Source organism: Canis lupus, chromosome 15 (genome assembly GCF_003254725.2).
Source record: "Canis lupus dingo isolate Sandy chromosome 15, ASM325472v2, whole genome shotgun sequence".
NCBI classification, from domain to species: Eukaryota; Metazoa; Chordata; class Mammalia; order Carnivora; family Canidae; genus Canis; species Canis lupus.
The window spans coordinates 8431244-8444331 of record NC_064257.1 but is presented as its reverse complement, the minus strand read 5'-3'; the positions used below and the strand labels follow the sequence as shown (position 1 = coordinate 8444331).

The window sequence follows — 13088 nt, the reverse complement described above, 5'->3', positions numbered from 1 at the left end:
TGTGAGGGGGGCGGGCGGGGGCGGGGCAGCGGGGTATCTCTCGGCGGCAGGAAGTAAAGGCGTCGTCTGAGAATTTGTTACGACGGGAGGAATGGAAGGAGAGGGCGCGGCCGGTCCAGCTTCCCCTGCCCGGGAGCGTGCAGCCGCGGTGCGCACGCGCGACAGGAAGACGGCTTGATGGTGGAGAGCTCTCAACTTGTGGTCCCCGCCAGTCCAGATGCAGCAGGGGGTGTGGCCTGGCTCCCGTCTCGGCCAATCCGGATCAGCAGGGGGTGGGGCCTGGCTCCGTCCCAGCCAGTCTGGATGCAGCAGGGGGTGGGGCCTGGCTCTGCCCCAGCCAATCCAGATGCAGCAGCGGTGGGGCCTGGGTCCCGGCCAATCCGGATGCAGCAGGGCTCCGTCCCAGCCAATCCGGATGCGGCAGGGGGTGGGGCCTGGCCCTCACTGGCAGGCGCGGGGTTTGCGCGCGGCTTTCGTTCGGTTGCCGCTGTTCGCGCGAGCGGGAGTCGGCGCCATGGCGTCGGGGCTGATGTCGTGTTTAGCCGCGCGCTTGGGCATCGCGGAGCCGGAGGTGCTGAGGTGGGTCTGGCGGCGGCGCCGGGGCGGTGAGGCTCTGCCCCCAGGAGCGCCTCCCGCGGCGGCCGACGGGGACCCGCAGGACGGGGCGCTCGTAGACGGTGGGAACCGCGTGCGGGGCGCCGCGCGGCCTGAGGGGAGTCGGGACCTGGGTGGTTCCGCGGAGCCTCCCGGCGGCCTGTGCGCGGCGGCGGACACCTGGCCGGGCGCCGCGGGGCGGAGGGGCGGGGGCGCACCCTGCCGGCCGCTCTCGCGGCAGCGGCCGCCTCGTCAGGTTGACGGACGTGTGAGGCGGTCTCCGGCCTGAACGGGTGGTGTGGGGTGCGGGCTCGGGGGGCGTGAGGGGGCGGCCCGTGCGGGACGGGGTCGGAAACCCGGCTGTGGCGGCGGAAGGCCCCAGGCCGCCTCGCCCCCCGCAGTTTGGGTGCCGTTGGCTTCGAGGAACCGGCGGAAGGAAGCGACCTCGGGGGAGCTGGCAGCCTTCAGGGCGCCGCAGCGGAGGAACGAGAGCAGGTGCTTTTTGTTTCAAGAAACCGAAGAACTTAACTTTTGCCCTAAAGCGCTTGAGCTCGGTGGTGCCCGGGGTCAGGGCTGCTCCATCCCCCAGGACAGCGCCGTCCAACCCAAGGATGCAGGCTCCGTCCCACCCCGTGTAAGCCTCGCCGCGCCTGGGCCCCGAGTGCGGGCCGCCCCGCTGCCTCCGCCGTTCACCACAGCGAGCGTGTCGCCCTTATAACCAGGAAAGCAGAGGAGTACCTGCGACTGTCCCAGGTGAAGTGCGCTGGCCTGTCGGCACGCACCACGGAAACGAGCAGCGCGGTCATGTGCCTGGACCTCGCGGCGTCCTGCGGGAAGTGCCCCCTGGACAGAGTGAGTAGGTGCTGCCGGCCGCCGGCAACCTGCTGCAACGGTGAACTGTTTTTAAGAATTTATTTATTTATTTGAGAGAGAGAGAGAGAGAGAACACGCAGGGGGCACAGAAGAGCAGGCTCCTCACTGAGCAAGGAGCCTGAAGTGGGGCTGGTCCCAGGACCCGGGGTCATGACCTGAGCTCAAGGCAGATGCTTAACCCCCAGGTGCCCCAACATTGAAACTTACGTATGCACTTTAATTTCTTTTTTGGACTAAACTCAGAACTCTTGTTTTATTTTTTTTATTATTTTTTTAAGATTTTATTTATTTATTCATGAGAGAGAGACACAGAGAGAGGCAGAGACACAGGCAGAGAGAGAAGCAGGCTCCACGCAGGGAGCCCGAAGTGGGACTCCAGGATCAGGCCCTGGGACAAAGGCAGACACTTAACCTCTGAGCCACCCAGGCGTCCCAGATCCCAGAACTCTTGTTTTAGAATTTTCCTGGCTATTGTCATGTGTGATTACTCTAGATAAGGTTTAAAATCATTTTCAGAGTTGGCAGAAAATTCCATTTACCATCTAGTTTCCTTGGCCACTTCTTTCTTTACTCAAGACCATCTTTCATGTCGCTGCTAGCATCGTGCTAAAGCACATGCTTTGTTTTTTAATTTTTTTAAAAGATTTTATTCATGAGAGAGAGAGAGAGAGAAAGACACAGGCAGAGGGAGAAGCAGGCTCCACACAGGGAGCCCGACGTGGGACTCGATCCCAGGTCTCCAGAATCATGCCCTGGGCTGATGGCGGTGCCAAACCGTGAAGCCACCCGAGCTGCCCCAAATACACATGGGTTTTAAAGCATGCACTTTAGGGACCTCTGGGTGGTTCAGCGGTTTAGTGCCTGCCTTCGTTCGGCCCAGGGTGTGATCCTGGAGACTCAGGATCCAGTCCCACATCAGGCTCACTGTGTAGAGCCTGCTTCTCCCTCTGCCTGTGTCTCTGCCTCTCTCTCTCACTCTGTGTGTGTGTCTCTCATGAATAAAAATATTTTTTAAAAATGTGTATTTTTCTTCTAGCATCACAGTGGTTGAGAGCACAAGCTAGGAGTCAGGAAGAGTTAGATGTTGAGACCAAATCTCAATACTACCAGTTATTAGCTCTGAGCTTCCTCTCCTCATTCATAAAGTGGGGATAAGAGTATCCATTTCACTAGATTGTGAGGATTAAACCATATGTAGTACACTTAACAGTGCGTATCACTTAATGATACACTCATTAAGTGGTGGCATTAAAAACCCCATTAGCTCCCAGTGGGTTGGCTCCCCATTAGTTCGAGCTTCTCTTGAACACTAACCTCAAGCTACACGATATATTTCCTTAACAGACCATGTACTTTAATGACTCACAGCTTTGTACATACAACTATTTTTTTTTCTTACCTGCATTTCTTTTCTGGCAAGCTCCAATTTGTCTTACATGACCCTGCCTTGCTGTTACATCCTTTCTGAAGCTTCTTTTGACTTTCTGTTAGAGTTGCTTTCCCTCTGTTGTTTGCCAGTTTCCCCCTCTCGTCCCTCCTCTACACACTCATCCTTCCCACCTCTACTCCGGATACTTCCTTCTTTCCTTTTCCCAGCGATTTCCTCATTGGCACTTTCATTGAAAAACAGATGACCAGTGTATATATCTCTTGTGTTTTTATTCACAGCTTGGCTGTACTAACACTTGTTTTTTAAATTATCTGTGCTTATGCATTACTGTCTAGTGTGAACCCCTTGAGAGCAGAACTCAGCTCTGCCTAACATGATTACTGACTTTTGACTAAATGAAGCTAAATGGTTAGCTAGACCCAGCCACTTGTCATAGAATTAATTTTGAAAAATTGACTTACTAAACAAGTGTTTAAGGGCACCAATGTATAGAATGATTATCATTATAATTTTTATGATAAGTGCTTTTTTTTTTCTTTCAAAGGCTTATTTAATTAAACTTTCTGGCTTGAACAAGAAGATGTATCAGAGCTGTCTTAAATCCTTTGAGTGTTTACTGGGCCTGAAATCAAGTATTGGAATAAGAGACCTAGCAGTACAGTTTAGCTGTACAGAAGCAGTGAACATGGCTTCAAAGATATTGCAAAGGTATGAAGCATAAAGAACCTTAATTAAAAATTTGTACTAAATTTGTACTGATACATTAAGCAGAATTATCTATGTTCTATTTTCAGTCTTAAAAAATAACTGATATGGTAAGGTGGCATAATGTATATCTCATGCATTTAAATAGCTTATAAATTCTGATTTATATTTTAAGTCTCTTTGAAATAATATTTTTTAACAAATAATTCTACAAACACTGCTTTTTCTTAGCTATAAATCCAGTCTTCCACAAACACAGCAGTTGGATCTCGACTTATCCAGGCCACTTTTCACCACTGCTGCATTACTTTCAGCATGCAAGTAAGTGTGCCTTTTAACATTGAGAAGAGTCCACAATTTCCAAATAGATTGCTCATTCTCAAAGAGGACTTCTAATTCAGTGATTTCAACTCAGAACATATTTTCCCATATAAATAATATTAGAAATAGTAGCCAAGTGACCAGATTCTGTTTATCCCACAATATAGCTGACAATTTGGAACCACTGTTGCCAGAAGTTGAGCTGAAAGCAGATGCTCAACCCCTGAGCCCCGCCTGGCATCCCTGAACTGAACATTTAAAAGTGCTATGATTGTCATTCAGCAAATCAGTAACATCTGAGATTCACAAAGAAAGGATTCTTTAAGGCACGAAGCACTAAAGCAGATGTCTTCTATATGCCCCTTTTGTTACATAACAAATCTCATATATATTTTTACTCAGTCCAATAAATAACTAGCTTTAAAAGGCAAATATACATAGTTATACCTAATAATATATGTTTGGACTAAAGGGAAAACTAAACAGTTAGGGCATGGGTAGAAAGGAAATAAGTTGATAATCTGGTTGGCCAGAGAAGATAACTATATTGGTCTTAAAAACCAATTTGTCAAATTCTTTTGCAGAATTCTAAAGCTAAAGGTGGATAAAAATAAAATGGTAGCTACATCTGGCGTAAAAAAGGCTGTATTTGACCGACTATGTAAACAATTAGAGAAGATTGGGCAGCAAGCTGACAGTGAGTATTCATTCCATATTTCAAGAATGTGTCATTTGAAAATGTAAACCAGCTGGTAAACAACAAATGTTTTCAAACTTGCAAAATGGCTGCTTTCTGAATTTTGTATTTACTGTGGACCAGGGGATCCCTGGGTGGCGCAGCGGTTTGGTGCCTGCCTTTGGCCCAGGGCGTGATCCTGGAGACCCGGGATCGAATCCCACGTCGGCTCCCGGTGCATGGAGCCTGCTTCTCCCTCTGCCTGTGTCTCTGCCTCTCTCTCTCTCTCTCTCTCTCTCTCTCTCTGAGACTATCATAAATAAATAAAAAAAAAAATGTGGACCAGGTAAGTTGGTAGTGAGAAATTTTTTTGTTTTTCAAATAAAGTAGCTTAATAACTTTTAAAATACCCGTGATTGTATGACTGCATGCCTAAAAAATAGGTTTTTTGTTAACATGCTCCAGTTTGAATGCCAGCCTCCATATACATAAACTGGAACAGGAAAGATTCTTAGGTCTGACAAGAGAAACCAAGGGCAAGATTATTCACCTTCTCCTTAACCTTGTATTTGGTCAGTCATGGTGTCTAATTGTTTCTTGTGATCCCAAATAAGCCCAACTACTAAAATTAAGAATCAGAAAATTTAGCCCTGATGACATATTTTTTTTTTCCCTGAAGGAGAGGCTGGAGATTCAGCTACTCCACCAAAGAAGAAAAAAAAGACAATGGCTGAGACTCCAGCAAGGGGTAAGGTGAACTAACACTGGACAGACTTTGAAATCAGTGCAATGGGATTAGTGTGCAGTGGGTTTAATATGGTGACTAGTCCTGTGCTACTTGCCTGACAAGAGTCGGGTTTTTTGTTTTTGTTGTTTTTTTTTAAAGATTTTATGTATTTAATCGTAAGAGACACACAGGCAGAGACACAGGCAGAGGGAAAAGCAGGCTCCCCACAAGGAGCCCGATGCGGGACTCGATCCCGGGAGCTGGCAGACTCTCAACCGCTGAGCCACCCAGGCATCCCAAGAGTCAGGTTTTAAATAAATCTGGACAATCGTTTGGTGAGACCAGTTTTCTCAGCAGTCATTTACAGAAGTAAACAAAAATAGCTTGTAAATACGAACACACCTGAAGCCAAACTGCTTAGGTTCAAATCCTGCATTATTTATCATCTACTGGCTCCATAACTTTAGGAAAGTCACTTAATTTCTGTAAATCTCAATTTCCTAGTCTATAAAGTCGTGATTAGCAGCCACTTCATAGACTTGTGGTGAGAGTTGAATGACATGATGCTGTTGAAGTACTTGGTACAGTGCCTTGAAGCACAAGATGAGTGCTTGATAAATGCCAGCTACTTTCAGGGTGTTGTGGGGTGCTCGGAGGAGGAGAGAGCAAAAAGCTGATGTTAGCTGCTGGTTGCACCTTTTGTTTCAGCATGATAATCCCTATTTTTTATTAATTAATTAGATACTTGAAACAAGTTTATTAACTAATTAGACACTTGAAACAAGTTGGCTTTTTTCTTGTCAGTGAAAGATTTGAAACACTTGAAAATTTTCTCTCCCAGAAACAGAGAAGATAGTAGAGAGCCTATGTAAACTGCAAAAAGATGAAGATCTGACACAGGATTATGAAGAATGGAAAAGGAAAATTTTGGAAAATGCTGCCAAAGCACAAAAGGCTACAGCAGAGTGATTTCAGCTTCCAAACTGCTATGGGCTGCAAACAGTACATCTGCCACCTCACTGAAGATGTGAGGGCTTTGGAATTTTGTTTCAACTATTATAACAAGGATCCTTAGACTGTTGCCTTAATAGCAAAGAAGCCAGCACTGGGGCTAAGCTCTTGGTGGCAGGCTGGCTGGTGACACTGAGCAACAAATCCTTGTTGGTCAGGCACGGTGCCTGGTTGCCTTGGCCTTGGCTCCCCACAGGTCTGCATTCCTACAAAATGGAATTGGAGCCATTTTGCTCTTTTGTTTATTCAGGAGACAGTTCCCTGTCCTATCCAGAATAAAATTCAGGCTGAATGGAGTCTTGGGGATTTTACTTAACGTTTTTGTGTAAATTTTTTGTTTGACTAAATCAATATGTGGTAAAGCCTAAGTTAATAAAATATTCTTTTTGTATGCATTCATGTCACCCTTGTCATCAGTTTGGGGGAATCATTGCTATGCTAAAAGCTGTCTACTTTAGTAGAAAAAAGCTATATGCTGAACCATATTGCTCACCAAAGCAGACTCTGAAATCAGACTTCCTGGCTTAAGACCCTGCTCAACCACTTGCTACCTGTGAAACCTTGAACAAATTAACTTCTTTATGCCTCTTCTATAAGTAGGACTAAAAATGGTGTCACTTCATAGCATAATTTACAGGTATATCTGAGCTGATACATGTAAAACATTTATTTAGCACAGTACCTGGTATAAACCAGTAAGTGTTTAGCAAATGTTAGACTGGAGAGAGAAATTCACATATAAATATCTCACGTGGTGATTTACACACTAGCCTAGTAAAAAGTCAGATGGACGAGGGTTATTTTCTTTGACATTCCCTTACTGAAGAATGTAACCTTATTAAATACTCCTTATTTTGAAACTATAGGGAAGGGCCTTTGTGGAAAATAAGTTGCTAGCGGCTCTGAGGCATCATGCCAGGCACTAATTTTATTTTATTTTATTTTATTTTTTTATTTATTTTATTTTATTTATTTTATTTTATTTTATTTATATTTTATTTTATTTTTTTATTTTATTTATTTTATTTTATTTTATTTTATATGATAGACATAGAGAGAGAGAGAGAGAGGCAGAGACACAGGAGGAGGGAGAAGCAGGCTCCATGCCGGGAGCCCGATGCGGGACTCGATCCCGGGACTCCAGGATCGCGCCCTGGGCCAAAGGCAGGCGCTAAACCACTGAGCCACCCAGGGATCCCCCTAGGCATGATTTTAACTAAAATTAAGAATACATGGTCTAATTATTTCCATAAAGAATGTAGTAAAAAGACTACATCCAAATTTTAAAAACCTATTCAGAATGATATCAGTAATACTAGTGGGTGCATTTTATCTGCTAGAAATAAGGCATGAGGGCAGCCTGGGTGGCTCAGTGGTTTAGCGCCGCCTTCAGCCCAGGGTCTGATCCTGGAGACCTGGGATCGAGTCCCACGTCAAACTCCCTGCATGGAGCCTGCTTCTCCCTCTGCCTGTGTCTCTGCCCCTCTCTCTCTGTCTCTCTCCTCTGTCTGTGTCTCTCATGAATAAATAAAATATTTTTTAAAAATTGGGGTGGAGGAGCGGGGATTGCCTAAAGCAATCTTTCCAAGTGCCCTCCTAGGGCAGCAATTCTTTTGACAACAGTTTTCTAACACATTTACATTCCCAGTGATGGATGCTTACTACCTAGTGAGTATGTTTCAGTACTATTGTAGAGATTTTGTGGAAGCTCTGTTCTTTAACACCTCATAGTATTTATTCATTTAACTGATTTGAAAAATTTATGAGAATTTTCAAATGTATAGAACAGTAAGGAGAACAGTATAATGAAACACTCTACCCAATAGTTAACAAAGATTGCTTAACTTACGCTTGCTTAACTGTATTCATTTTTTCCTGAAGTCATTTAACCTAGTCATGACCACATTACTATTATCATACCTCACAAAATTAAGAGTAATTCTATGTATTATTCTTTTTTTTTAAAATATTTTATTTATTTATTCATAGAGACAGAGAGAGAGGGGCGGGGGGTGGGGAGGCAGAGGCACAGCCAGAGGTAGAAGCAGGCTCCATGCAGGGAGCCTGATGTGGGACTCGATCCAGGGTCCCCAGGATCACACCCCAGGCTGCAGGCGGCGCTAATCCGCTGCGCCACTGGGGCTGCCCTATTCTTTTTTTTAAGATTTATTTAGTTATTTGAGAGAGAACGTCTCAAGCCGACTCCATGCTGAGTGTGGAGCCTGACACAGGGCTCAATCCCAGGACCCTGAGATCATGACCTGGGCCAAAACCAAGAGTCCAATGCTTAGCTGACTGCATCACCCAGGCACCTCTGTAATTCTATGTATTATTAAATATAAAATTTAGAATTTATTTCCTTGAATGTCTCTAAAATATCTTTATTGTTAGTTCATATCAGCATCAAAACAAGGTCCCCACTTGACATCGTATTGCTAATTTTTAATTATAAAAGCAATACATACTCGTAAAAAAAAAAAAAAATTCAGGGCGGCCCGGTGGCTCAGCAGTTTAGCGTCGCCTTCAGCCCAGGGTGTGATCCTGGGGACCCGGGGTCGAGTCCCACGTCGAGCTCCCTGCAAGGAGCCTGCTTCTCCCTCTGCCTGTGTCTCTGCTTCTCTCTCTCTCTCGTGAATAAATAAAATCTTTAAAAAAAATTTCAAGTTAATCAGAAAGTTATAAAGTTAAAACTGGAATTCCCCTCTCCCCATCACCCACACTCCACACCCCATTGCTAAGTTTCTTGCATATCCTAGAAAATTTTAATTCATGTATAAGCATGTGTCCCTCCACAAATGGGATGATGACAAATATATGTTCTATAATTTTCCTGTAATAAAGATGGCTGTCAGCATATCTACATCTGTTTAATAGCTGCAAGGTATTTCCCTATATTGATGTGGCAAATTTTATTTAACAAAATTCTTACTAATAAGCATGTGAGATTGTTTTCATTCAGCTATTAGCAACAGTGCTACAGTAAACATTTTGCATAGATTTCTGTCCACTTGTTCAAGTATTGCTGAGAGATTTCTAGAAATGAAATTGCTGGGTGAAACTGTGGGTATGACTTTTTTTTGGATATATGCCCATCGAAAGTGGAAGAATTCCATTTTTCCCACAAGCATGACAATCTAACAGGTGAAAAAAGTGGGTCCTGACTGCTTTTTAGAGTTTCTCTGCCCAGCAGTTTCCAATGACTATTTATTCATTCAGATGGAGAATCCATTAGAAATAGTTGGTACCAGCACAGTTTTAATCTAAAAATACCAGCAAAGCAGAGAACTGAAAATATCTGTAAATTTAAAGCTTTAAAATTTCAGATAAGGGAGGCTAAAATCCCATTACCTCTCTCTTGTGTGGGCTTGACCTAAACAAAGCCCTTGAGGGGACTCTTGGTGTGAGGATTGGGGGGAGGATTAAAATCTGGCAGGCAAAGGATTCTCTCTATATCTGCCTCCCAATATAGAAGCCATTAACCACATGTGGCTATTAAGCACTATTAAGCAATGTGGTTAATGCAACTGTAGGACCGGATTCCTATTTTTATTTAAATTAAATGTAAAAATTGGAAACCCAATTATTAGAAAACATTTGAGGTGTTTCAAACAACTTGAATATATTTTTCCACAGTAAGTTTCCTGCAATCTAAATCTAAACAAGCATGTTGATGAAAATCTACTGTCTGAATTGAAATGTTTGTTTGTTTGTTTGTTTGTTTTAAGATTTTATTTATCTACTTGACAGATTTTGTGCACACACCAGCAGGGGGAGAAGTAGAGGGAGGGGTAGAAGCAGGCTCTCTGCTGAGCAGGGAGCCCCCTGCAGCACTCTCTCGAGGACCCAGGATCAGGACCTGAGCCAAGGCAGACTCAACTGAGTGAGCCACCCAAGCGCCCTGAATTGAAATGTTTAAGTGTAAAATACCAGATTTTGGAGATTTGTATGAAAAAAAATATATAAATTATCTCATTAATAGTTTTCATGTTGATTACCAATTGAAACAATGTTCTTGAACTTACTGTGTTAAATTATTGAAGTTAATTTTACCTAGGTTTTTAAAGAGCTATTAGGAATCTTAAAATTGTGTATAAGGCTCATATAATATTTCTGTCAGTGCTGCTCTAGATCAACGTAGCTACATTTTTCTGGGGGAGAAGATCCACAGCATTCCCAAGAGCCTGAAGTCCCAAAGGAGGTAAGAATCACAGTACCTGACACAATTATAAGGTAACCCCTCTGGCTCCTTCTGGAGGCTTCGCTCATAAAAACCTTTTCAGAGAAGTAACTCACTTTAAAATAAGGCATTTTACCAAGTCACCATACTCTCCCACGAAGGGGAGGTTTTCAGCAGCCGTCTCCTCCGACGTCCATCCACTAGCTGGCCAGCTTGGAGCAAGGCCTAGATGTGGCGGTACTGAGAATCTTAGTTCCTAGCAAGGGTTAGCTTCCTGGAGAAAAGTTACAGTTTGGGAACTGTAGCAGCGGGATTCACCTCGCCACCTTCTGCCTCCCTCCCCACACCCGTGTCCTCTGCCAAAAAAAAAGCAGGAGGAGGGGGTCTTTATTTGAACAAAAATCCTGAAAGGCTGTGAAACTATTGCATGGCTAATTAAAAACTGAAAGTAAAAAAAACCCAAAAAAACTAAAAGTTTTAGTAGTTAAACTTAACTAAAAATAGTAGTTATACTATTAAGACTGCTGACTTGAGAAGTTCATGGGGATAGCACAAAAATCAGGTTAGAAGTGAGGAAATTAAAAGCATTCTTTACTTTCAAATAATGAAGTACTTCGTGTTATTCATTTTATAGGTCAGTTAACTGACAACATCAAAAGTGGTATATCCTTAATAAAGCAGTAGCAGAGCAGTTTATTGTCTCATGATGTATCATTGGCGTTTCTTTCAGCGGCACATCATTACACTTTTTTTTAAACATTTTTATTTATTTGTTCATGAGAGACAGAGAGAGAGGCAGAGACATAGGCAGAGGGAGAAGCAGGCTTCCTGCAGGAAGCCTGATGTGAGACTCAATCCTAGGACCTCGGGATCACGATCTGAGCTAACGGCAGACACTCAACCACTGAGCCACCCAGGCATCCCACATCATTACACTCTACTCTCTTTTCCATATTGCATATCAGTTCCAAACTTACTAGACCATAAATTCATAACCAGGGAAGGGAGATCAGGACCAAGACTACCAATGGCAGCACAGGGCCGATTAGGAGAAGGTGGATGTGTGTATAGATTTTAAAAGCACATTCAAAATGATCATTGTTCTGATTTAGCCATGAGAAGTGGTATATTTTGAAGTTTCAAAGAATATTAAAGGATGTGCGGCTTCATTCTCAAAAGGAAGCACAAGTTAAAACAAGTTTGGGGATCATTGCCCTAAATCCACATTGCTTTCCACAAGCGCAGGGTAGTACAATAAGATGTCAGCTCACACTTGAGCAAATCCAAGTTCTAAGAATTCTTTGTGCTGGAGGGAATAACACTGAATGTCCCCGTGTAATAGTCTACTGAGTTCTTCAATCAGAATAAGTCTAGACTTTAAATTGGGCATATACGAAATAGAAGCTTTCCTACCTACCTAAAGCATGCCTATGCTTATCACCCAAAGCAGGTATACTTGAAAAGTAAACACCGCATTTCAACTTAGTATGATCTCAGAAGGCAGAAAAAATTTTGTAGGTCACTTTCCTTACAGCCACTTTTCATCCATGAGGAAGGCAACAGCCATAACCTTCCTTTACAAATAAGTGGAATCAATATTAGTACAAGACCAGATTATCAAAAATCTTGAGTCATCACTTCACCACCAGTCTCAATAACTTCTGGACCCACGGGAGCAGCAGAGTTGAGAATTAGGGACAAGTTGGAAATTTCCTTAGCCTGTTGGCAGCAGTCACCACGTAGAAATGTTTCTTGTTAAGGAGAGAAAAGAAGAAGAAAAAAATATACTTTTAGACCAATTGCTTTAAGAAGAAACAATAAAAGGACTTAAGCAAGTTTAGCCACTTGGGATTATTCAAAGATGAGGATCTAATGGAGAAAACAACTTTGTGGCAAAGTTCTAGTGGAATTGCCACACAACTTTGGGGCATCCTGGAGTGAGTATGAAGTGAGAGAATATGGTATCCTGTCCTTTTCACGTGAAAAATGGAGCCCACTGGAACACTGGTTTTCAAATTGTGGCTCACAGTCTACCAGTGGGTCATGAAGTCAAATTGGTGGGTCGTGACCAGCACTTTTTTGAATGAAAACAAATATCAATAGAATAGAAAATACCCGAGTGCATCGCACTCCATTTAGCAAAAGTTAGGGTATTTTTATTTCGTATGGATATGTATGTATACTGGATCTCTCTAGGTCAGGGCTTTTGTTTCTGTTTTTGTTTGTTTCTGTTTTTTAGTGAGGATCCGAGTTGATATCAAAATGTTGGAAAGCCACTTTCCTGGAGGACAGATGTTTCTGAGACAGATTTTATGTCCATGGTATCAAAGAGTTCTGTTTGTAAACAAAATTACAAAGCTTTAGAAACTTAGTATGGTTTTCCCAGCTCCTGTTTCTGAAACATGAAGGAATCAGACCTCAGGCTGCAGGCAGGAAGTTCCAAGCACTCCACTACTATTGTCGTTGAGAACATATGCTCAGACTTGAGTCTGTCATTACAAGTGTCCACCCAAGTATGAACTTTTATGCCAGTTGGTTTTGGTCAATGGCATTTCTAATCAAGAAAACAGGTTTTGACATAAGACATTTTTTTTTTCCTCTAAATAATTTTTCT

At 43.3% G+C, this 13088-nt stretch overlaps 2 protein-coding genes across 4 annotated transcripts in view; one reads left to right on the top strand and one right to left on the bottom strand.

The window, feature by feature from the left end:
- The first annotated feature begins 54 nt into the window (after positions 1-54).
- Positions 55-6692, top strand: ORC6 (origin recognition complex subunit 6). Of its 3 annotated transcripts, none has more exons than XM_025420016.3 (8): positions 55-229; positions 996-1089; positions 1317-1446; positions 3402-3565; positions 3794-3883; positions 4468-4580; positions 5239-5307; positions 6128-6692. In XM_025420016.3, exons 1-8 carry the CDS (start codon positions 178-180, stop codon positions 6253-6255), a joined length of 840 nt encoding a protein of 279 aa, XP_025275801.3. In that variant the 5' UTR covers positions 55-177; the 3' UTR covers positions 6256-6692. The 3 variants fall into 3 exon arrangements, with proteins under 3 accessions (XP_025275801.3, XP_025275800.3, XP_025275796.3); XM_025420015.3 differs by having other exon boundaries at positions 85-229; positions 996-1228; XM_025420011.3 differs by lacking the exons at positions 55-229; positions 996-1089 and adding an exon at positions 451-579.
- Positions 6693-11136: 4444 nt separating this feature from the next.
- MYLK3 (myosin light chain kinase 3) overlaps positions 11137-13088 on the bottom strand; it is a 34509-nt gene continuing 32557 nt past the window's right edge. The window contains 1 exon segment of the mRNA XM_025420006.3: positions 11137-12225. Coding sequence (XP_025275791.3) covers positions 12166-12225 — 60 coding nt within the window. The 3' untranslated portion in view covers positions 11137-12165.